Source organism: Oncorhynchus gorbuscha, linkage group LG22 (genome assembly GCF_021184085.1).
Source record: "Oncorhynchus gorbuscha isolate QuinsamMale2020 ecotype Even-year linkage group LG22, OgorEven_v1.0, whole genome shotgun sequence".
Lineage (NCBI taxonomy): Eukaryota > Metazoa > Chordata > Actinopteri > Salmoniformes > Salmonidae > Oncorhynchus > Oncorhynchus gorbuscha.
The window spans coordinates 50,586,790-50,609,457 of record NC_060194.1 but is presented as its reverse complement, the minus strand read 5'-3'; the positions used below and the strand labels follow the sequence as shown (position 1 = coordinate 50,609,457).

At 47.2% G+C, this 22,668-nt stretch overlaps 1 protein-coding gene and 1 long non-coding RNA gene across 2 annotated transcripts in view; one reads left to right on the top strand and one right to left on the bottom strand.

The window, feature by feature from the left end:
- usp33 (ubiquitin specific peptidase 33) overlaps positions 1 to 13,224 on the bottom strand; it is an 81,004-nt gene extending 67,780 nt beyond the window's left edge. Inside the window, 4 exon segments of the mRNA XM_046320872.1 lie at positions 1,908 to 1,970; positions 2,105 to 2,158; positions 6,673 to 6,780; positions 13,059 to 13,224. Of these exon segments, the coding sequence (XP_046176828.1) occupies positions 1,908 to 1,970; positions 2,105 to 2,158; positions 6,673 to 6,756 (201 nt within the window). The 5' untranslated portion in view covers positions 6,757 to 6,780; positions 13,059 to 13,224.
- A 2,348-nt stretch (positions 13,225 to 15,572) lies between these two features.
- LOC124009261 lies at positions 15,573 to 20,955 on the top strand. Its single transcript, XR_006834262.1, has 3 exons — positions 15,573 to 15,672; positions 18,788 to 18,957; positions 20,934 to 20,955. It is a non-coding gene; the product is annotated as an uncharacterized LOC124009261 (long non-coding RNA).
- Positions 20,956 to 22,668: the final 1,713 nt, after the last annotated feature.

Below are 22,668 nucleotides of genomic sequence, written 5' to 3'. Positions count from 1 at the left end.
TAAAGGCACAGTCAACTTACGTGTGTGTGTGTGTGTGTGTGTGTGTGTGTGTGTGTGTGTGTGTGTGTGTGTGTGTGTGTGTGTGTGTGTGTGTGTGTGTGTGTGTGTGTGTGTGTGTGTGTGTGTGTGTGTGTGTGTGTGTGTGTGTGTGTGTGTGTGTGTGTGTATTGATAGATGGAGAAAGGAAAGTGAAAAGGGGGTAGAGAAGGGGGGTAGATAATCATATTCCTTTTAAATGGCAACAAACAGGGACACTCATCTTGTTTAACATCTCACATCCCTTTCTTCTGTCCCCACCTCCCCCCCATCACTCCCTTCTCCTCCCCATCACTCCCTTCTCCTCCCCATCACTCCCTTACGTCCATATTCATACAAGGCCAAATGGCAGTCAACTCTACCACTTCCTTCTCCTCCCCATCACTCTCTCTACCACTTCCTTCTCCTCCCCATCACTCCCTCTACCACTTCCTTCTCCTCCCCATCACTCCCTCTACCACTTCCTTCTCCTCCCCATCACTCTCTACCACTTCCTTCTCCTCCCCATCACTCCCTCTACCACTTCCCTTCTCCTCCCCATCACTCCCTCTACCACTTCCTTCTCCTCCCCATCACTCCCTCTACCACTTCCTTCTCCTCCCCATCACTCCCTCTACCACTTCCTTCTCCTCCCCATCACTCCCTCTACCACTTCCTTCTCCTCCCCATCACTCCCTTCTCCTCCCCCATCACTCCCTCTACCACTTCCTTCTCCTCCCCATCACTCCCTACTCCTCCCCATCACTCCCTCTACCACTTCCTTCTCCTCCCCATCACTCCCTACTCCTCCCCATCACTCCCCTCTACCACTTCCTTCTCCTCCCCATCACTCCCTACTCCTCCCCATCACTCCCTCTACCACTTCCTTCTCCTCCCCATCACTCCCTTCTCCTCCCCATCACTCCCTCTCCAACTTCCTTCTCCTCCCCATCACTCTCTACCAATTCCTCCTCCTCCCCATCACTCCCTTCTCCTCCCCATCACTTCCTTCTCCTCCCCATCACTCCCTTCTCCTCCCCATCACTCCCTCTACCACTTCCTTCTCCTCCCCATCACTCCTTCTACCACTTCCTTCTCCTCCCCATCACTCCCTCTACCACTTCCTTCTCCTCCCCATCACTCCCTCTACCACTTCCTTCTCCTCCCCATCACCCCTCTACCACTTCCTTCTCCTCCCCATCACTCCCTCTACCACTTCCTTCTCCTCCCCATCACTCCCTCTACCACTTCCTTCTCCTCCCCATCACTCCCTCTACCACTTCCTTCTCCTCCCCATCACTCCCCTCTACCACTTCCTTCTCCTCCTCATCACTCCCTCTACCACTTCCTTCTCCTCCCCATCACTCCCTCTACCACTTCCTTCTCCTCCCCATCACTCCCTCTACCACTTCCTTCTCCTCCCCATCACTCCCTCTACCACTTCCTTCTCCTCCCCATCACTCCCTCTACCACTTCCTTCTCCTCCCCATCACTCCCTCTACCACTTCCTTCTCCTCCCCATCACTCCCTCTACCACTTCCTTCTCCTCCCCATCACTCCCTCTACCACTTCCTTCTCCTCCCCATCACTCACTTCCTTCTCCTCCCCATCACTCCCTCTACCACTTCCTTCTCCTCCCCATCACTCCCTCTACCACTTCCTTCTCCTCCCCATCTCTCACTTCCTTCTCCTCCCCACCACTCTCTCTACCACTTCCTTCTCCTCCCATCTCTCACTTCCTTCTCCTCCCATCTCTCACTTCCTTCTCCTCCCATCTCTCACTTCCTTCTCCTCCCATCTCTCACTTCAACACCTCTCTCCTGCACCATCCTGAACATTGATCTAGTCCTGTAGCGGTGTGTGTGGGAGGTGAAGGGTCAGGGGTGACTCACCTGTGAGTGGACAGTGCTATGGTCAGCATGAGATTCTCCACAGCCCACATAGGCACAGGTGTTCTGCACACACACACACAGACAGAGAGAAAACAGATTATTACTACAGAACTGTTACGTCCATATTCATACAAGGCCAAATGGCAGTCAACTTTCAAAATAAAAGTCCCAAACAAAGCCAGGGACTGCTCACTCACCTCCAGACACGCCCACAGATTTGGTCCTCCAACCTTGCAGTCTTGACACTGGCCCTAGAAACACCCCCCCCCACACACACACACACACACACACACACAACACAACAGCCAACCCGTTTAAGTGACCAGACCAGACAGACAGTATAATAATCTGACTGCTTCAGTGAACAGATCAGAGAGACAGTATCTATCGAACAGTAACATGATAGAGCAGTGTTCTCCAATGACAACATTCTCATTTCCTGTAAAACATCCAGGACTTGGCCATTAAATACTAGTTTATATTCTATCTAATGCTACTCAATGATAATATAATAATAATAATATATGCCATTTAGCAGACGCTTTTATCCAAAGCGACTTACAGTCATGTGTGCATACATTCTACGTATGGGTGGTCCCGGGGATCGAACCCACTACCCTGGCGTTACAAGCGCCATGCTCTACCAACTGAGCTACAGGACCATATGATCAAGATCATTTTGCTAGCCTAATTAGTTTCTATCAGCTATCACTATACAATGTGCTAGTAGCCAAGTGAACAACATCATAAGCGGATTTACAGTGCATTCAGAGAGTATTCAGACCCCATGTGTTTATGACCCCATGTGTTTATGTTTACAGTGCATTGAGAGTATTCAGACCCCATGTGTTTATGTTTACAGTGCATTCAGAGAGTATTCAGACCCCATGTGTTTATGTTTACAGTGCATTCAGAGAGTATTCAGACCCCATGTGTTTATGTTTACAGTGCATTCAGAGAGTATTCAGACCCCATGTGTTTATGTTTACAGTGCATTCAGAGAGTATTCAGACCCCATGTGTTTATGTTTACAGTGCATTCAGAGAGTATTCAGACCCCATGTGTTTATGTTTACAGTGCATTCAGAGAGTATTCAGACCCCATGTGTTTATGTTTACAGTGCATTCAGAGAGTATTCAGACCCCATGTGTTTATGTTTACAGTGCATTCAGAGAGTATTCAGACCCCATGTGTTTATGTTTACAGTGCATTCAGAGAGTATTCAGACCCCATGTGTTTATGTTTACAGTGCATTCAGAGAGTATTCAGACCCCATGTGTTTATGTTTACAGTGCATTCAGAGAGTATTCAGACCCCATGTGTTTATGTTTACAGTGCATTCAGAGAGTATTCAGACCCCATGTGTTTATGTTTACAGTGCATTCAGAGAGTATTCAGACCCCATGTGTTTATGTTTACAGTGCATTCAGAGAGTATTCAGACCCCATGTGTTTATGTTTACAGTGCATTCAGAGAGTATTCAGACCCCATGTGTTTATGTTTACAGTGCATTCAGAGAGTATTCAGACCCCATGTGTTTATGTTTACAGTGCATTCAGAGAGTATTCAGACCCCATGTGTTTATGTTTACAGTGCATTCAGAGAGTATTCAGACCCCATGTGTTTATGTTTACAGTGCATTCAGAGAGTATTCAGACCCCATGTGTTTATGTTTACAGTGCATTCAGAGAGTATTCAGACCCCATGTGTTTATGTTTACAGTGCATTCAGAGAGTATTCAGACCCCATGTGTTTATGTTTACAGTGCATTGAGAGTATTCAGACCCCATGTGTTTATGTTTACAGTGCATTCAGAGAGTATTCAGACCCCATGTGTTTATGTTTACAGTGCATTCAGAGAGTATTCAGACCCCATGTGTTTATGTTTACAGTGCATTCAGAGAGTATTCAGACCCCATGTGTTTATGTTTACAGTGCATTCAGAGAGTATTCAGACCCCATGTGTTTATGTTTACAGTGCATTCAGAGAGTATTCAGACCCCATGTGTTTATGTTTACAGTGCATTCAGAGAGTATTCAGACCCCATGTGTTTATGTTTACAGTGCATTCAGAGAGTATTCAGACCCCATGTGTTTATGTTTACAGTGCATTCAGAGAGTATTCAGACCCCATGTGTTTATGTTTACAGTGCATTCAGAGAGTATTCAGACCCCATGTGTTTATGTTTACAGTGCATTCAGAGAGTATTCAGACCCCATGTGTTTATGTTTACAGTGCATTCAGAGAGTATTCAGACCCCATGTGTTTATGTTTACAGTGCATTCAGAGAGTATTCAGACCCCATGTGTTTATGTTTACAGTGCATTCAGAGAGTATTCAGACCCCATGTGTTTATGTTTACAGTGCATTCAGAGAGTATTCAGACCCCATGTGTTTATGTTTACAGTGCATTCAGAGAGTATTCAGACCCCATGTGTTTATGTTTACAGTGCATTCAGAGAGTATTCAGACCCCATGTGTTTATGTTTACAGTGCATTCAGAGAGTATTCAGACCCCATGTGTTTATGTTTACAGTGCATTCAGAGAGTATTCAGACCCCATGTGTTTATGTTTACAGTGCATTCAGAGAGTATTCAGACCCCATGTGTTTATGTTTACAGTGCATTCAGAGAGTATTCAGACCCCATGTGTTTATGTTTACAGTGCATTCAGAGAGTATTCAGACCCCATGTGTTTATGTTTACAGTGCATTCAGAGAGTATTCAGACCCCATGTGTTTATGTTTACAGTGCATTCAGAGAGTATTCAGACCCCATGTGTTTATGTTTACAGTGCATTCAGAGAGTATTCAGACCCCATGTGTTTATGTTTACAGTGCATTCAGAGAGTATTCAGACCCCATGTGTTTATGTTTACAGTGCATTCAGAGAGTATTCAGACCATTTTGTTTAAATTAGTCTTATTCTAAAATGGATGAAATGAAAACACTCCATCTACACACAATACCCCGACAAAGTGAAAGCAGGTTTTTAGTCATGTTTGCACATTTCTTAAAAATAGAAAAACAAACATTTACTTAAGAATTCAGACCCTTTACTATGAGACACGATATTGAGCTAAAATGCATCCCGTTTCCATTGATCCTTCTAGCGATGTTTCTACAACTTGGAGTCCAACCTGTGATAAATTCAATTGATTGGACATGATTTGGAAAGGCACACACCTGTCTATATAAGGTCCCACACTTGACAGGTGCATGTCAGAGCAAAAACCAAGCCATGAGGTCGAAGGAATTCCCTGTAGAGCGCCGAGACGGGATTGTGTCGAGGCATAGATCTGGGGAAGGGTACCAAAACATTTCTGCAGCATTGAAGGTCCCCAAGAACACATTAGCCTCCATCATTCTTAAATGGAATCAGTTTGGAACCACCAAGACTCTTTCTAGAGCTGGCCGCCCTGCCAAACTGAGCAATCGGGAAGAAGGGCCTTGGTCAGGAAGGTGACCAACAACCCAATGGTCACTCTGACAGAGCTCCAGAGTGGAGATGGCAGAACCTTCCAGAAGAACACTCATCTCTGTAGCACTCCACCAATCAGGCCTTTATGGTAGAGTGGCCAGATGGAAGCCACTCCTCAGTAAAAGGAACATGACAGCCTGCTGGGAGTTTGCTGTGGGGATGTTTTTCAGCGGCAGGGACTGGGAGACTAGTCAGGATCGAGGGAAAGATGAACAGAGCGAAGTACAGAGAGATCCTTGATGAAAACCTGCTCCAGAGCGCTCAGGACCTCAGACTGGGGTGAAGGTTCACCATCAACAGGACAACAACCCTAAGCACACAGCCAAGACAACGCAGGAGTGACTTCAGGACAAGTCTCTGAATATCCTTGAGTGGCCCAGCCAGAGCCCGGACTTGAACCCGATCGAACATCTCTGGAGAGACCTGAAAATAGCTGTGCAGCGACACTCCCCATCCAACCTGACAGAGCTTGAGAGGCTGTAAACACTGCCAAAGGTGCTTCCACAAAGTACTGAGTAAAGGGTCTGAATACTTGTGTAAATATGAACAAAAACATTTAAACCTGTTTTTGCTTTGTCAATTGATGAGGAAAAAAAATGTAATCCATTTTAGAATAAGGCTGTAACGTACCATGGAAGGGGACAGGACAGGTAGTCTATGGAAGGGGACAGGACTACAGGACAGGTGGTCTATGGAAGGGGACAGGACTACAGGACAGGTGGTCTATGGACAGGACAGGTGATCTATGGAAGGGGACAGGACTACAGGACAGGTGATCTATGGAAGGGGACAGGACTACAGGACAGGTAGTCTATGGAAGGGGACAGGACTACAGGACAGGTGACCTATGGAAGGGGACAGGACTACAGGACAGGTGACCTATGGAAGGGGACAGAACTACAGGACAGGTGACCTATGGAAGGGGACAGGACTACAGGACAGGTGACCTATGGAAGGGGACAGGACTACAGGACAGGTGACCTATGGAAGGGGACAGGACTACAGGACAGGTGACCTATGGAAGGGGACAGGACTACAGGACAGGTAGTCTATGGAAGGGGACAGGACTACAGGACAGGTGACCTATGGAAGGGGACAGGACTACAGGACAGGTGACCTATGGAAGGGGACAAGACTACAGGACAGGTGACCTATGGAAGGGGACAGGACTACAGGACAGGTGACCTATGGAAGGGGACAGGACTACAGGACAGGTGGTCTATGGAAGGGGACAGGACTACAGGACAGGTGATCTATGGAAGGGGACAGGACTACAGGACTCACATGTGACTTGTGGATCAGTTCATCCTTGGTGATTTCTCCAACACACTCCAGATGGGGACAGTCACTGCTGGACTCTACAGGCATCACTCACCTGAACCTGAACCTTACCTGTCAGAGGGGGAGAGGAAGAGGGAGAGGAAGAGGGAGAGAGGATAAGAAAAAGCATGTTATTTTGTGATCTAAAACATGGGTTCCCAAACCTTTCCTGTACTGGACATTGTTCTGGGAAGATAAATTAGCAATTTAACATTCCTACATGCCTGTTGTATTATTCAAGTGTGCAGCATGATTGGGAGGCTAACAACGCAGAGAAAGCCCTATTAATGAATAACTAGCCTTGTGGAGCAGCAACGTTGCCCTATCAAATGGGCTGATACAGACGTGATCGTCCTAATCACCTGAGACACATTTCAGGAAGTACCGGTAGTAAAATTATACTACCAAAACTTTTAATATTTTTGGTAAAGAAAAAAACAACATTGTATTGATGACACTATGCCTAGTCAGTCGGAAAGGGGGGGGGGGACAGCTAGTCAGTCGGAAAGGGGGGACAGCTAGTCAGTCGGAAAGGGGGGTAATTAGTCAGTCGGAAAGGGGGGACAGCTAGTCAGTCGGAAAGGGGGGTAATTAGTCAGTCGGAAAGGGGGACAGCTAGTCAGTCGGAAAGGGGGGACAGCTAGTCAGTCGGAAAGGGGGGACAGCTAGTCAGTCGGAAAGGGGGGTAATTAGTCAGTCGGAAAGGGGGTAATTAGTCAGTCGGAAAGGGGGATAGCTAGTCAGTCGGAAAGGGGACGGCAGCTAGTCAGTCGGAAAGGGGGACGGCAGCTAGTCAGTCGGAAAGGGGGACGGCAGCTAGTCAGTCGGAAAGGGGGGACAGCTAGTCAGTCGGAAAGGGGGGACAGCTAGTCAGTCGGAAAGGGGGACAGCTAGTCAGTCGGAAAGGGGGACGGCAGCTAGTCAGTCGGAAAGGGGGGACGGCAGCTAGTCAGTCGGAAAGGGGGGACAGCTAGTCAGTCGGAAAGGGGGGACAGCTAGTCAGTCGGAAAGGGGGACAGCTAGTCAGTCGGAAAGGGGGACAGCTAGTCAGTCGGAAAGGGGGGACAGCTAGTCAGTCGGAAAGGGGGGACAGCTAGTCAGTCGGAAAGGGGGGACAGCTAGTCAGTCGGAAAGGGGGGACAGCTAGTCAGTCGGAAAGGGGGGACAGCTAGTCAGTCGGAAAGGGGGGACAGCTAGTCAGTCGGAAAGGGGGACAGCTAGTCAGTCGGAAAGGGGGACAGCTAGTCAGTCGGAAAGGGGGACAGCTAGTCAGTCGGAAAGGGGGAACAGCTAGTCAGTCGGAAAGGGGGAACAGCTAGTCAGTCGGAAAGGGGGAACAGCTAGTCAGTCGGAAAGGGGGACAGCTAGTCAGTCGGAAAGGGGGGGACAGCTAGTCAGTCGGAAAGGGGGACAGCTAGTCAGTCGGAAAGGGGGACACCTAGTCAGTCGGAAAGGGGGACAGCTAGTCAGTCGGAAAGGGGGACAGCTAGTCAGTAGGAAAGGGGGATAATTAGTCAGTAGGAAAGGGGGACAGCTAGTCAGTCGGAAAGGGGGGACAGCTAGTCAGTCGGAAAGGGGGGACAGCTAGTCAGTCGGAAAGGGGGGGATACCTACTCTAACACACTGGCCATCCAGCTCTAACACAGAGCTCTAACACACAGCTCTAACACACAGGCCACCCAGCTCTAACACACTGGCCACCCAGCTCTAACCTACTGGCCACCCAGCTCTAACCTACTGGCCACACTGCTCTAACACACTGGCCACACTGCTCTAACACACTGGCCACCCAGCTCTAACACACTGCTCTAACACACTGGCCACCCAGCTCTAACACACAGCTCTAACACACAGCTCTAACACACTGCTCTAACACACTGGCCACCCAGCTCTAACACACTGCTCTAACACACTGACCACACTGCTCTAACACACTGGCCACACTGCTCTAACACACTGGCCACACTGCTCTAACACACTGCTCTAACACACTGGCCACACTGCTCTAACACACTGGCCACACTGCTCTAACACACTGGCCACACTGCTCTAACACACTGGCCACACAGCTCGAACACACTGCTCTAACACAGCTCGAACACACTGCTCGAACACACTGCTCGAACACACTGCTCTAACACACTGGCCACACAGCTCTAACACACTGGCCACACAGCTCTAACACACTGGCCACACAGCTCTAACACACTGGCCACACAGCTCTAACACACTGGCCACACAGCTCTAACACACTGGCCACACAGCTCTAACACACTGGCCACACAGCTCTAACACACTGGCCACACAGCTCTAACACACTGGCCACACTGCTCTAACACACTGGCCACACTGCTCTAACACACTGGCCACACTGCTCTAACACACTGGCCACACTGCTCTAACACACTGCTCTAACACACTGCTCTAACACACTGCTCTAACACACTGCTCTAACACACTGCTCTAACACACTGGCCACACTGCTCTAACACACTGGCCACACTGCTCTAACACACTGGCCACACTGCTCTAACACACTGGCCACACTGCTCTAACACACTGGCCACACTGCTCTAACACACTGCTCTAACACACTGCTCTAACACACTGCTCTAACACACTGCTCTAACACACTGCTCTAACACACTGGCCACACTGCTCTAACACACTGGCCACACTGCTCTAACACACTGCTCTAACACACTGGCCACACTGCTCTAACACACTGGCCACACTGCTCTAACACACTGCTCTAACACACTGACCACACTGCTCTAACACACTGGCCACACTGCTCTAACACACTGCTCTAACACACTGGCCACACTGCTCTAACACACTGGCCACACTGCTCTAACACACTGGCCACACTGCTCTAACACACTGGCCACACTGCTCTAACACACTGCTCTAACACACTGGCCACACTGCTCTAACACACTGGCCACACTGCTCTAACACACTGCTCTAACACACTGGCCACACTGCTCTAACACACTGCTCTAACACACTGGCCACACTGCTCTAACACACTGCTCTAACACACTGGCCACACTGCTCTAACACACTGGCCACACTGCTCTAACACACTGGCCACACTGCTCTAACACACTGGCCACACTGCTCTAACACACTGGCCACACTGCTCTAACACACTGGCCACACTGCTCTAACACACTGCTCTAACACACTGGCCACCCAGCTCTAACACACTGGCCACCCAGCTCTAACACACTGCTCCAACACACTGGCCACACTGCTCTAACACACTGGCCACCCAGCTCTAACACACTGGCCACACTGCTCTAACACACTGGCCACACTACTCTAACACACTGCTCTAACACACTGCTCTAACACACTACTCTAACACACTACTCTAACACACTACTCTAACACACTACTCTAACACACTGACCACACTGCTCTAGAACTTGGTTCTAATTGTGAGGCTTAACACGCTGGAAGTCCCGCCTCTCCCATCTCCTCATTGGTTTTTAGGAGCATATACCCATATACTGTTACACTGGCAGTACTATAGTGCCTATAAGAACATCCAATAGTCAAAGTTATATGAAATACAAATGGTATAGAGAGAAATAGTCCTATAAAACTAGATTAACTACAACCTAAAACCTTTTACCTTGGAATATTGAAGTCTCGTGTTAAAAGGAACCACCAACTTTCATATGTTCTCATGTTCTGAGCAAGGAACTGAAGCGTTAGCTTTCTTACATGGCACATATTATGTTCTTCTCCAACACTTTGTTTTTGCATTATTTAAACCAAATTGAACATGTTTCATTATTTATTTGAGGCTGAATTGATTTTATTGATATTTTATATTAAGTTAAAATAAGTGTTCATTCAGTATTGTTGTAATTGTCATTATTACAAATATATATAATTATTATTATTTTTCTTATTTTTTTTATTTAAATTGGCCGATTAATCAGTATCGGCTCTTTTGGTCCTCTAATAGTCGGTATTGAATAATCATAATCGGTCGACTTTAGTAAAGATTATTATAAACTGTTTACCCATTTACCTGTGGATTAATTGTCGGAGTAGAGGACCTTGTGCATCAAATAACAACCCAATCATTATACCACAGTACGAATTAGCTAGCAACAGCAAGACATAAATGTTTAATGCTTTTTCCACCTGTCCCCAAACCTGCGCGTCCTGATCGCGTCTGGTGTGAGGGGACAAAATCAACATGCGCGCAATGGCTTGTGTGGTCTATTCAGCATGTACCTCAAATAGTGACTCCAGCAGGAGCGTGGTTAGAGAAACTACCTCGACAGCCAAACCCAGGCCAGGGAGCGTGGTGAGAGAAACTACCTCGACAGCCAAACCCAGGCCAGGGAGCGTGGTGAGAGAAACGACCTCGACAACCAAACCCAGGCTAGGCCAGGGAGCGTGGTGTGAGTGAGAGAGAACACTATACAATTGATGGTCCAGCAGGTCAGGTAAATTCCCTTACAGATCAATAGTGTTTTCTCAGGTCACAACTATCAGCCTGCATAGATCCCAGCTGCACTCTTCCACTCACAAACATCTCACTCTCTCTGACTCACACACACACCCTAATAATTGCACTTTACACAGCTGATAAAAACACTTCAAGGTTCTCCAAGACAAAGGAGCTGATCGTGGACTACAGGAAACGGAGGGTCGACACGTCCCAATTCACATCGACAGGGCTGTAGTGGATCAGGTCGAGAGCTTCAAGTTCCTCGGTGTCCACATCCCTAAGGATTTATCATGGTCCTAACACACCAACACAGTCGTGAAGAGAGCATGACAACTCCTCTTCCCTTCAGGAGGATAAAAATAATTGGCATGGGCCCTCAGATTCTCAAAGTTCTACAGCTGCACCATCGAGAGCATCTTGACTGGCTGCTTCACTGCCTGGTATGACAACTGCTTGGCCTCTGACCACAAGGCACTACAGAGGGTAGTGTGAATGGCTCAGTACATCACTGGGGCCAAGCTGCCTTCCATCCAGGACCTATATACTTGGCCGTGTCAGAGGAAAGCCCATAAAACTGTCAGAGACTCCAGTCTGTTTTCTCTGCTACTGCACGGCAGGCGGTGCCAGAGCGCCACATCTAGGACCAAAAGGCTCCTCAACAAGCCATTAGGCTGCTGAACAACTCATACAAATTTACATTGTCAAAGCCTCATTATTGTTATTATTTTTGTGTTACTTTTTATTTTAGCCTACTTGGTAAATATTTTCTTCTTCTTGAACTGCAGTGTTGGTTAAGGGCTTGTAAGTCAGCATTTCACTGTAAAGTCCACACTTGTTGTGGACGTGTGGCAAATAAAGTTTAAGTTTGATTTGATCTGCAGAGAAGAATGGGAGAAACTCCCCAAATACAGGTGTGCCAAGCTTGTAGTGTTATACCCAAGAAGACTTGAGGCTGTAATTTCTGCTAAAGGTGCTTCAACAAAGTACTGAGTAGGGTCTGAATACTTATGTAAATGTAATATTTCCATATTTCAATCTTTTTTAATACATTTGTGTAGATTGGGGGAAAACTAATCCATTTTAGATTAAGGCTAATGTAACAATGTGGAAAAAGTCAAGGGTCTGAATACTTTCCGAATGCAGTATATATCCTTGAAACCACCAACACCAATCCGATCCTCAGAGAAGAGGTTTTTTCCACCCAAAGCCTCATCAATTCATGATCTCCAATATTACTCTATTTTCACAATGAACTTTGAAATACATAAATTCATCTGAATTATCAAGTACAGCCAAATGTTGGGCGGGGCATTTCTGCTCATGTTTCTTCGCCTACTTCACCCTCATGATGCCTTTTACTACCAACCACTGGACCTCAAGCTGATTCATACTAGAAACATGTACATCCCTTTCCCACTTTAGCCCCTTTACATTTCCTCAGACCACTTAATAATTATCAACCAGCACGTCAAAACAGTTGCTAGCAACTGGATGTAATGTATTCAGTAAGCTACTAGGTACCGGCACACGGGGCGGACATTACCGGCCGTTCAGTCGGTGCGCCAGATCTCTGACAGAGGCTAAACTAACGGCCAAAAGGGCAGTTGGCCCGGGGCGCTAACTAGCCAACATGCTAACCAGTCGATGTGAAATATGTTCACGGTTCAATTTCAATCCCGATGTGAATCAAGTGGATTTATCTGAACATTAAACACGATTCGTGCTAGATAACAATACCGGTCTTGATGTGAAGAAGAAGAAGGAAAAAAAAGAGACAAATGGATGATGCTAACATTTAGCTAGTAAACGTCAATTTGCTGCTGGGTTTTCGTCTCTGCAGCAACCGCCTCGATTATAACCTGTTGGCTCTTACCTGCACGTATGGATTTTACAGTTAGGAAGAAATGCTCCGGTTATCTTTGAAATGCTAACACACCGGCTCAAGAACTATCCTTGACATTACTTCGAAATGTAACAGTTTTAAAAGAGAAAACCGTTCATTCGTAACGCACAACTTCCAGGTTGTGGATCCGCCTTCTTCTTCTATGGAGTTTAACGGCGGTTGGCATCCAATATGCTGCATTACCGCCCCAACTGGACTATAATATACATCCATTATACTTTGTGATACAAAATAAAAAAATAATAACAATAATTTGACCCCATCTGCTGCCAACGGCCTGGGAGAATGGGTCACCGCCATTCAACACACCCTGTAACTCTTCTGAAGTCAAAATACTTCTCTGCAGATGCCACCGCAACATCTATTTTCTCTGATTTGCGTTCCATTTCTGCGTTACTGTTGATAACCGTTGCTAAGAAGACAACCTTACTGAAGCATACATCACTCGTTTCCCTCTGTGCTGGCACATATCTACTACTCACAGGGATCCTCTCAGGAACTCTCACCCTTGACCCCATCCTCCTCTACTTTCTTCACTGCCTCAGCATACGACACTACTCTGACTCTAGCCACCTCAACCTGCCTCTTGCACCAGACACTTCCAACCCCCAGCAACATGGGCACTTCTGCAGTTGACACATACAACTGTATCCACAGAAACTACCCAATCCTCTATCCCATGTCCTCCTGCACTCTTCCCACATCTTGGAATCTCCCTCCAACAAACTGCTGCATCAGGACCATAAACGTGGCACCTGAAACACTGCATTGGATTCGGCACAAAAGCTCAAACAGGATACCTGCTACAACCCAACATGACCTTGTTGGTAAAGACTCTGACTCAAAACTAAAAAGGACTGACAGTGACTCCTCTTTTTCACCACGCTCACCCCCCAGGTCTGCGTCTCACCAAACGGTGGGCATCACAAACACCAGGAATCTTCAACTTCAAATGCTCCGCCTCCACACTTAACGTTACCCCAGAAATCACTACTTTCAATGGTTCCCTGTTCCTAAGAGCAAAGCAAGAAATAGATCTTTACCCAAGTTGCGTGACACGGAGCGCCCACTCGCCCGGGTTAGAAGAAACACAAACAAATATCAGAAGTCCACTACAGGTTACCTTCACTGATTCAACCGCACCTAACTCCTTTCCAACCCACCGTGAAACCACACATGGATCCGCCTAATGGCAAGGAGTGGATCCGCCTTCTGACGCAACTGCCATCTTGTGGTTGTGTGGGAACGGGTGTTGCTGCGTCACCTGACGACTAAGAGTGGGATAACAAAATTCAGATTCTGCACAATAAACAAATTGAAATAGATTTTGACTTGGATTTCTACATAGTCTATAACCACGTTTCCATCTATAGTTTTTATGTGAGTATCATACCATTTAACAATAATTATGACAGCTGTGATGGAAACAGGAAGTTTGGGTAAAATGTTATAAATGCTGACAGATCATTTGTTTGTTCAACGTGGTGGGATCTATTTGGTGCCATGTCGGTAAAATAATTTTGAGAGAAATGGCGGTGGAAACGCCTTTATGTGCAAATATTGATATAATAACCATCACGCGATGATATGTTGTGTGGTCCTACCACAACGTCTTGGGGAATCATGCTGTTTATTAGGCTACAGATTAAATAAATTATGAACTTCACAGGGTGAGGAAAATGCATGGTGACCTTCATTCTCTTTTCCAGTAAATAGCAAGGGTCTTTATGAAGGTAAAATAGTGACTTAAGTGTACAAGTGACATGACGGTCGATGCTTGACTGCCAGCTGTTAATCTCATCATGTAGTCTAGCCTACCCATACATGTAGTCTAGCCTACCCATACATGTAGTCTAGCCTACCCATACATGTAGTCTAGCCTACCCATACATGTAGTCTAGCCTACCCATACATGTAGTCTAGCCTACCCATACATGTAGTCTAGCCTACCCATACATGTAGTCTAGCCTACCCATACATGTAGTCTAGCCTACCCATACATGTAGACTAGCCTACCCATACATGTAGACTAGCCTACCCATACATGTAGTCTAGCCTACCCATACATGTAGACTAGCCTACCCATACATGTAGACTAGCCTACCCATACATGTAGACTAGCCTACCCATACATGTAGACTAGCCTACCCATACATGTAGTCTAGCCTACCCATACATGTAGACTAGCCTACCCATACATGTAGACTAGCCTACCCATACATGTAGACTAGCCTACCCATACATGTAGACTAGCCTACCCGTATCTGCCAGCTGTTGGCTAGAGCAGGGTTTGACAAATCCTGTCCTGTGCAGACACTAGGCCCTCCATGGAATACGTTTGACAATGCTACTATAAATAGGTTTAAGACGTCGAAATAGTTTGACTGTGTAGGAACATGTCCAAGCTTTGCGCTGGGCTTTTATTTTGAAAGCAACCCCCCCCCCACCCCCCGGAAAACCGACCTCTGAATCATGACGTTGCACATTGGAGATATGCAGATTTTTTCCTCAAGGTAGACTGCTCGCACGTGCAAGAGGCAGCTTTGGCAGCCGGTGTTGAGAGAATCACACTGAAGCCTTGAAGGTACACTTGACTCTCTATACATGTAGGCTTTAACTGACAATGTGTTGTACGTTAGTCTTCAGTTTCTGCATATTTGCATTAGCTAGAGTCAGCTAGCTAGTTATTTAGTTAGCTTATTGAGCTAGCTAGTAGCAATGCATTGTATGTGCGATTGCGTCTCTGTCTGGTGGTTGCTGTTCTCAGACCTCAGGGACCCCTACCCGTTCCTTGTGTTAGGTCGAGGCTATTCCAGAGAAGACACACCTGATTTCACTTGTCAACTTGTATTTGTCACATGCATTGAATACAAACCGGTGTAGACCTTACCGTGAAATGCTGACTTACAAGCCCTTAACCATCAATGCAGTTTTAATTAGAATTGAGAAAATATTTACTACAGGTTAAAAAAAATAAACGCAATAAAATAACAATGAGGCTATACACAGGAGGTACAGAGTCGATGTGAGGGGTACAGGTGAGTCGAGGTCATTTGTACATGTAGGGAGGGCTGAAAGTGACTATGCATAGATAAACAGGGAGTAGCAGAAGTGTAAAAGCAATGGTTGGAGGGGTGATTCTCAATGCTGGTTGCCATTCTGGTGGCCAATCCTGGTGGCCATTTTGATGAATTGTTTAGCAGTGTTATGGCTTGTGGGTAGAAGCTGTTAAGGAGCCTTTTTGACCTAGACTTGGTGCTCCGGTACTGTTTGCCATGCAGTAGCAGAGAGAACAGTTTGACTTGGGGTACTGGAGTCTTTGACAGTTTTGTCATGCCCTCTTCATTACTTTCTTGGTGTGTTTGGACCATGATAGTTTGTTGGTGATGTGGACACCAAGGAACTTAAACCTCTCAACCTGCTTGACTACAGCCCCGTCGATGTGGAGCGGGTTCGGCCCTCCTTTTCCTGAAGTCCACAATCATCTCCTTAGTCTTGCTCACATTGAGGGAGAGGTTGTTGTCCACACTGCCAGGTCTCTGACCTCCTCCCTATAGGCTGTCTCATTGTTGTCGGTGATCAAGCCTACCACTTGTGTCATCAGCAAACTTAATGATGGTGTTGGAGTCGTACCTGGCCGTGCAGTCGTGGGTGAACAGGGAGTACAGGAGGGGACTGAGGTTGGGTTAAATGCGGAAGACACATTTCAGTTGAATGCATTCAGTTGACTAGGTATCCCCCTTTCAGACAGACAGGAGAATGTAGGGGCAGGTGTTTTGATTCATAGGAGGGGCAGGATAGTAATGCAGTATGTTATCCCTGGATACTTAACATGTTGACACTAAATTGTTTCCACTCTAGCCTTTTTTTCTAGTGGTTATGTTCATTGTCAATATTACCAGAGAGGAGAGTTGAACCATAATGGCTAGGCTACCTAAAAGTCAAGTAAATGTTAAAAAAAAAAAAAAAAAGATTTAACTTTAAAAGTCCATTACTTCATATGGGACGGTAGCGTCCCACCTGGCCAACATCCGGTGAAATTGCAGGGTGAGAAATTCAAACTACAGAATTATGAATATTTAACTCACTCAATATTCAAATCACTAGTGTAATACATCAAAATAAAGTGTGACTTGTTAATCCAGCCAATATGTCAGTTTTCTAAAATGCTTTATGGCGAAAGCAAACCATGCAATTATCTGAGGACAGCGCCCCGCATACAAACGCATGAAAAACATATTTCAACCAGGCAGGTGCGACACGAAAGTCAGAAATTGTGATATAAAAAATGCCTTACCTTTGATGATCTTCTTCTGTTGACACTCCAAAAGGTCCCAGTTACATCACAAATGGTCCTTTAGTTCGATAATGTCCTTCTTTATATCCATAACTCAGTTTATCTGGCGCGCTTCAGTCAATAATCCACCCAGTTTCCCTCAATCAAAATGGTCCTTCTGTAGCTCAGTTGGTAGAGCATGGCGCTTGTAACGCCAGGGTAGTGGGTTCAATCCCCGGGACCACCCATACGTAGAATGTATGCACACGTGACTGTAAGTCGCTTTGGATAAAAGCGTCTGCTAAATGGCATATATTATTATTATTATACAAAATTAATCCCAAACTTTACTAATAAACTTTAACAAACAAGTCAAACAACGTTTCTAATCAAACCTTGGGTACACTAATACGTAAATAAACTATGAAGGTTAAGACTGAGAATCATTATTGTCTTTACTGGAGAAAAATACCAAAGAATGCACTCTTCCACGCTTGGAAACACTACAGACAAAATGGGAGCCACCTAGACAAACTACAATTCCTGGCTCATTTTTCAAAAAACCAGCCTGAAACTCTTTCTAAAGACTGACCTCTAGTGGAAGCCCTAGGAACTGCAATCTGGGAGGACTTGGCCTTATACGTCTACATTTACATTTAAGTCATTTAGCAGACGCTCTTATCCAGAGCGACTTACAAGTGTCTCCCTTGCCAGTCATTCTCAATGGATATAAAAAGACTTTTGTTTACTTGCTGTTTATAATATAATAATATAATAATAATATATGCCATTTAGCAGACGCTTTTATCCAAAGCGACTTACAGTCATGTGTGCATACATTCTACGTATGGGTGGTCCCGGGAATCGAACCTACTACCCTGGCGTTATTATAAAGGTGATAGCCATTGAAAATGGAGGTAGGCAGAATAATTTTTTGGGGGGGTGTTTGTCCTCGGGGTTTTGCCTGCCATATCAGTTCTGTTATACTCAGACATTGGAGTTCTGTTATACTCAGACTTTGGAGTGTTTTCTATCCAAATCTACCAATTATATGCGTATCCTTGCTTCTGGGCCTGAGTAAACAGGCAGTTTACTTTGGGCACGCTTTTCATCCAGATGCCAAAATCTTGCCCCCTACCCAAGAGAGGCTAAGAACAAATTCTTATTTTACAATGACTGCCAAACCCTCCCTAACCCGGACCATGCCTGGCCAATTGTGCGCTGCCCTAGGGGACTCTCGATCACAGCCGGTTGTGATACAGTCCGGGATTGCAATGCAGTGCCTTAGACTGCTGCACCACTGGGAGGCCATTTGTTAATGAATTACTGTATTCAGAAAGAGTTGTTCTTGCCCGGAAATCTCCAAAGATGTATTACATACGTGTGTGTGACAACCTTAAGTCTTATGTCCTCTCCTCCACAGCTTAAGAAGAAGAGGATCGGACAGTGTTCCCTGCAGCGGGGTGATGGACAGTTAAGACCGCTACGATGACCGACGACTCCTTCACTGGCCCCTCCACCAAGCTGTCCTTCCATCTGGCAGCCATCCGCGTGATCAACCTGCCCCATACCCTCTATAACTCCCTCTCACAGGTAAGGCCCTCCCTCTCGAAGGTAAGGCCCTCCTCTCGAAGGTAAGGCCCTCCCTCTCGAAGGTAAGGCCCTCCCTCTCGAAGGTAAGGCCCTCCTCTCGAAGGTAAGGCCCCCCTCTCGAAGGTAAGGCCCCTCCTCCCTCTCGAAGGTAAGGCCCTCCCTCTCGAAGGTAAGGCCCTCCCTCTCGAAGGTAAGGCCCTCCCTCCTCTCGAAGGTAAGGCCCTCCCTCCCTCTCGAAGGTAAGGCCCTCCCTCCCTCTCGAAGGTAAGGCCCTCCCTCCTCTCGAAGGTAAGGCCCTCCCTCCCTCTCGAAGGTAAGGCCCTCCCTCCCTCTCGAAGGTAAGGCCCTCCCTCCCTCTCGAAGGTAAGGCCCTCCCTCCCCTCTCGAAGGTAAGGCCCTCCCTCCCTCTCGAAGGTAAGGCCCTCCCTCCCTCTCGAAGGTAAGGCCCTCCCTCCCTCTCGAAGGTAAGGCCCTCCCTCCCTCTCGAAGGTAAGGCCCTCCCTCCCTCTCGAAGGTAAGGCCCTCCCTCCTCTCGAAGGTAAGGCCCTCCCTCCCTCTCGAAGGTAAGGCCCTCCCTCCCTCTCGAAGGTAAGGCCCTCCCTCCCTCTCGAAGGTAAGGCCCTCCCGTTGATATGTACTACCAACTCAGTGGCCTGGTGTTTAGTGTCTGTCCTGACTGTTGGTTCAGTCCCCTGTCGATTCATACCAAACACTCTAAAAATGGGACCCGATGCCTCTCTGCTTGGCAATCTGCATTAAGGAGATGGATTTTGGGAAGGCTGAATGACAGACAAGCGTTCTGTCCAGCGGGCTGCATTTCAACCTCAAGCTGCCTCGCACTACAGAAACAGGCTCCTGCCCATTTCCTATGTGCCATTCTTGCTCGGGACATGGCTACTTATTGCCAATCTGGTCAATGTGTTATGTGGCCGGGTGCTGTCCTCGTCCTATGGACCATGGAATGAATACAAATGTAGTGGTGCTGCAGTCAGAACCTGTCACTGACTGACGGTTCTCCCCGTCGGTCTTTGAGCTGGTCCATGAAAAGAGAAGTGGAAGTTGTGGTTGCATGAAGGCGCCCGCATGCTTCCCAGCCCAAAGAGTTGGCGCATGTAGGCTGACGACATTTGTGTTTTTCGTTTTGGACTTGGGTGAGGGTTCGGACACACAAGCCAAAGTCCGAAGTGTATGCCCCTTCGGCAACAGTAGGAGTTCTTCAATGTCTGTCATTCCATTTTTTTTTTTTTTTCATTGAGAAATACTGCACAAAACATCTTACAAAACATGTAACATTGTGCAATTTAAGGATTGTTTTTAAGTTACTTAGACTATTTTTGAGGATGTGTATACTGGCTAGGGCATCTCAAATGGATAAATCCTTTCTTTCAGCCAATGTCTTTTAAGGGAGCACACTTGTTTAGTTCCGGAGACCTCAACTGAGCTTGTAAGCCACTTGTTAGTTCAGAGACTTCAACTGAGCTTGTAAGCCACTTGTTTTATGTGGAATCTCTGGCATTTAGGTGGTGCAGAACTGGACCCATTTCTTGTTACATTTTTAGTCGCTCTTATCCAGAGCTTGTCCCAAAGACACTCCTCATGTTGTCTTGGCTGTGTGCTTTGGTTCGTTGTCCTGTTGGAAGGTGAATCTTCGCCCCAGTCTGAGGGTCCTGAGCGCTCTGGAGCAGGTTTTCATCAAGGATCTCTCATTATTTTTGCTCCGTTCATCTTTCCCCTCGATCGGGCTAGTCTCCCAGTCCCTGAAATACTACGAGTGTGCTACTTTTCAGCCATTGAGAACCAGTTATTTACACCGCCTGTTTTTAGATGTATTTCCTGGGTTGTGTTCATTAAGGCATGTGGTGGTAAACGTTTTGCAGTAGTTCCTCCATGTTTCAGTCCGCTTTCTTCCCTTCTATGCCTTTATGAATGACTAATTTTGCACATTTTTTAACCGTCTCTCTACCCCCCGCCCCCAGGTGAGCCTCAGTACAGGCACTAAAAAGTAGTTGCTGCTACACAGCCTTCGGCGCAGTGTCTCTCCCTCTTCCTCGCCCGTCACTTCCAGAGGAGGAAAGGCAGGAAGAAGGGAGTCAATCACCCAGTGGGAGCAGACAGGGACCTTTCAGTTTCCAGGACCTGGTTGTTCACCAGGAGAAAGGTGCCTACTATACACCTGACCCAGAGTGGGAAAGAGGGCTAGCGACAGTTTGATTTCATTCCTCTTTGGATCCAACTAGTTGACTGGAGTGAAGAGACACTGTTTCCTCTGATCAAAGTCATTTAAATATTGACAAGACTATTTTCATTAGATAATTTGTAATGAAACCTGACTGTCTCTGTGTGTATAGATGCCTGCAGGTTGCCAGAACCTCAGCCTGTCTCTCAACTGTAAGAATGTCTACGCCTGGGCCTTTGCCCAACGGGACCTTACAGCAAGCTGTCTGTGTCACTACAGAGTCTGGCCTCTAGGACCATGATCCATAGTTGGAATTTCTACTGTTTGCAGAAGTGATCAATATTTCCTCATCAGTCAATTCAATAGGAATTCTCAGCTGATATGGTCGATGAAAGATTATACATTGTATTGCTGAATGTGTTCTTCTATTTTACCAGGTAAGAGTATCAACTCATCCTGTACCTGCGCTAACAGCTCTACCTGCTGGGACAAACCTGGAGATGAAGACATCTCTAATGTAGTCAACTTTATCCCTGTTACCACGCCTCAAATACTCTACCTCAGGGGTGAGGACACACACAGGTCTTGAGGCGTTGCTGTATGTTTTTATAGTTAGTCAGTCGGGTTCTAGGGGTGGGGCATATGGAGGCAGTCGGGTTCTAGGGGTGGGGCATATGGAGGCAGTCGGGTTCTAGGGTGGGGCATATGGAGGCAGTCGGGTTCTAGGGGTGGGGCATATGGAGTGGCAGTCGGGTTCTAGGGTGGGGCATATGGAGGCAGTCGGGTTCTAGGGGTGGGGCATATGGGGGCAGTCGGGTTCTAGGGGGGTGGGGCATGAGGCAGTCGGGTTCTAGGGGTGGGGCATATGGGGGCAGTCGGGTTCTAGGGGGTGGGGCATATGGAGCAGTCGGGTTCTGGGGGTGGGCATATGGGAGAGCAGTCGGGTTCTAGGGGGTGGGGCATATGGAGGCAGTCGGGTTCTAGGGGTGGAGCATATGGAGGCAGTCGGGTTCTAGGGGGTGGGGGCATATGGAGGCAGTCGGGTTCTGGGGGGTGGGGCATATGGAGGCAGTCGGGTTCTAGGGGTGGGGCATATGGAGGCAGTCGGGTTCTGGGGTGGGGCATATGGAGGCAGTCGGGTTCAAGGGGTGGGGCATATGGAGGCAGTCGGGTTCTAGGGGGTGGGGCATATGGAGGCAGTCGGGTTCTAGGGGTGGGGCATATGGAGGAGTCGGGTTCTAGGGGGTGGGGCATATGGAGGCAGTCGGGTTCTAGGGGTGGGGCATGGGAGGCAGTCGGGTTCAAGGGGGTGGGGCATATGGAGGCAGTCGGGTTCTAGGGGTGGGGGCATATGGAGGCAGTCGGGTTCTAGGGGTGGGGCATATGGAGGCAGTCAGGACTCGGGTTTGTAATGGGTGTTTGCCCTCCAGGTATGGAGCTGTTTGGGGCTGAGGCGGTGGGAGCAGTCGGGTTCAAACCCTTTAGTGGCAGACCAGAGGAGGAGGACTCTGACTGTTACTCTTTTGCCCTCCAGG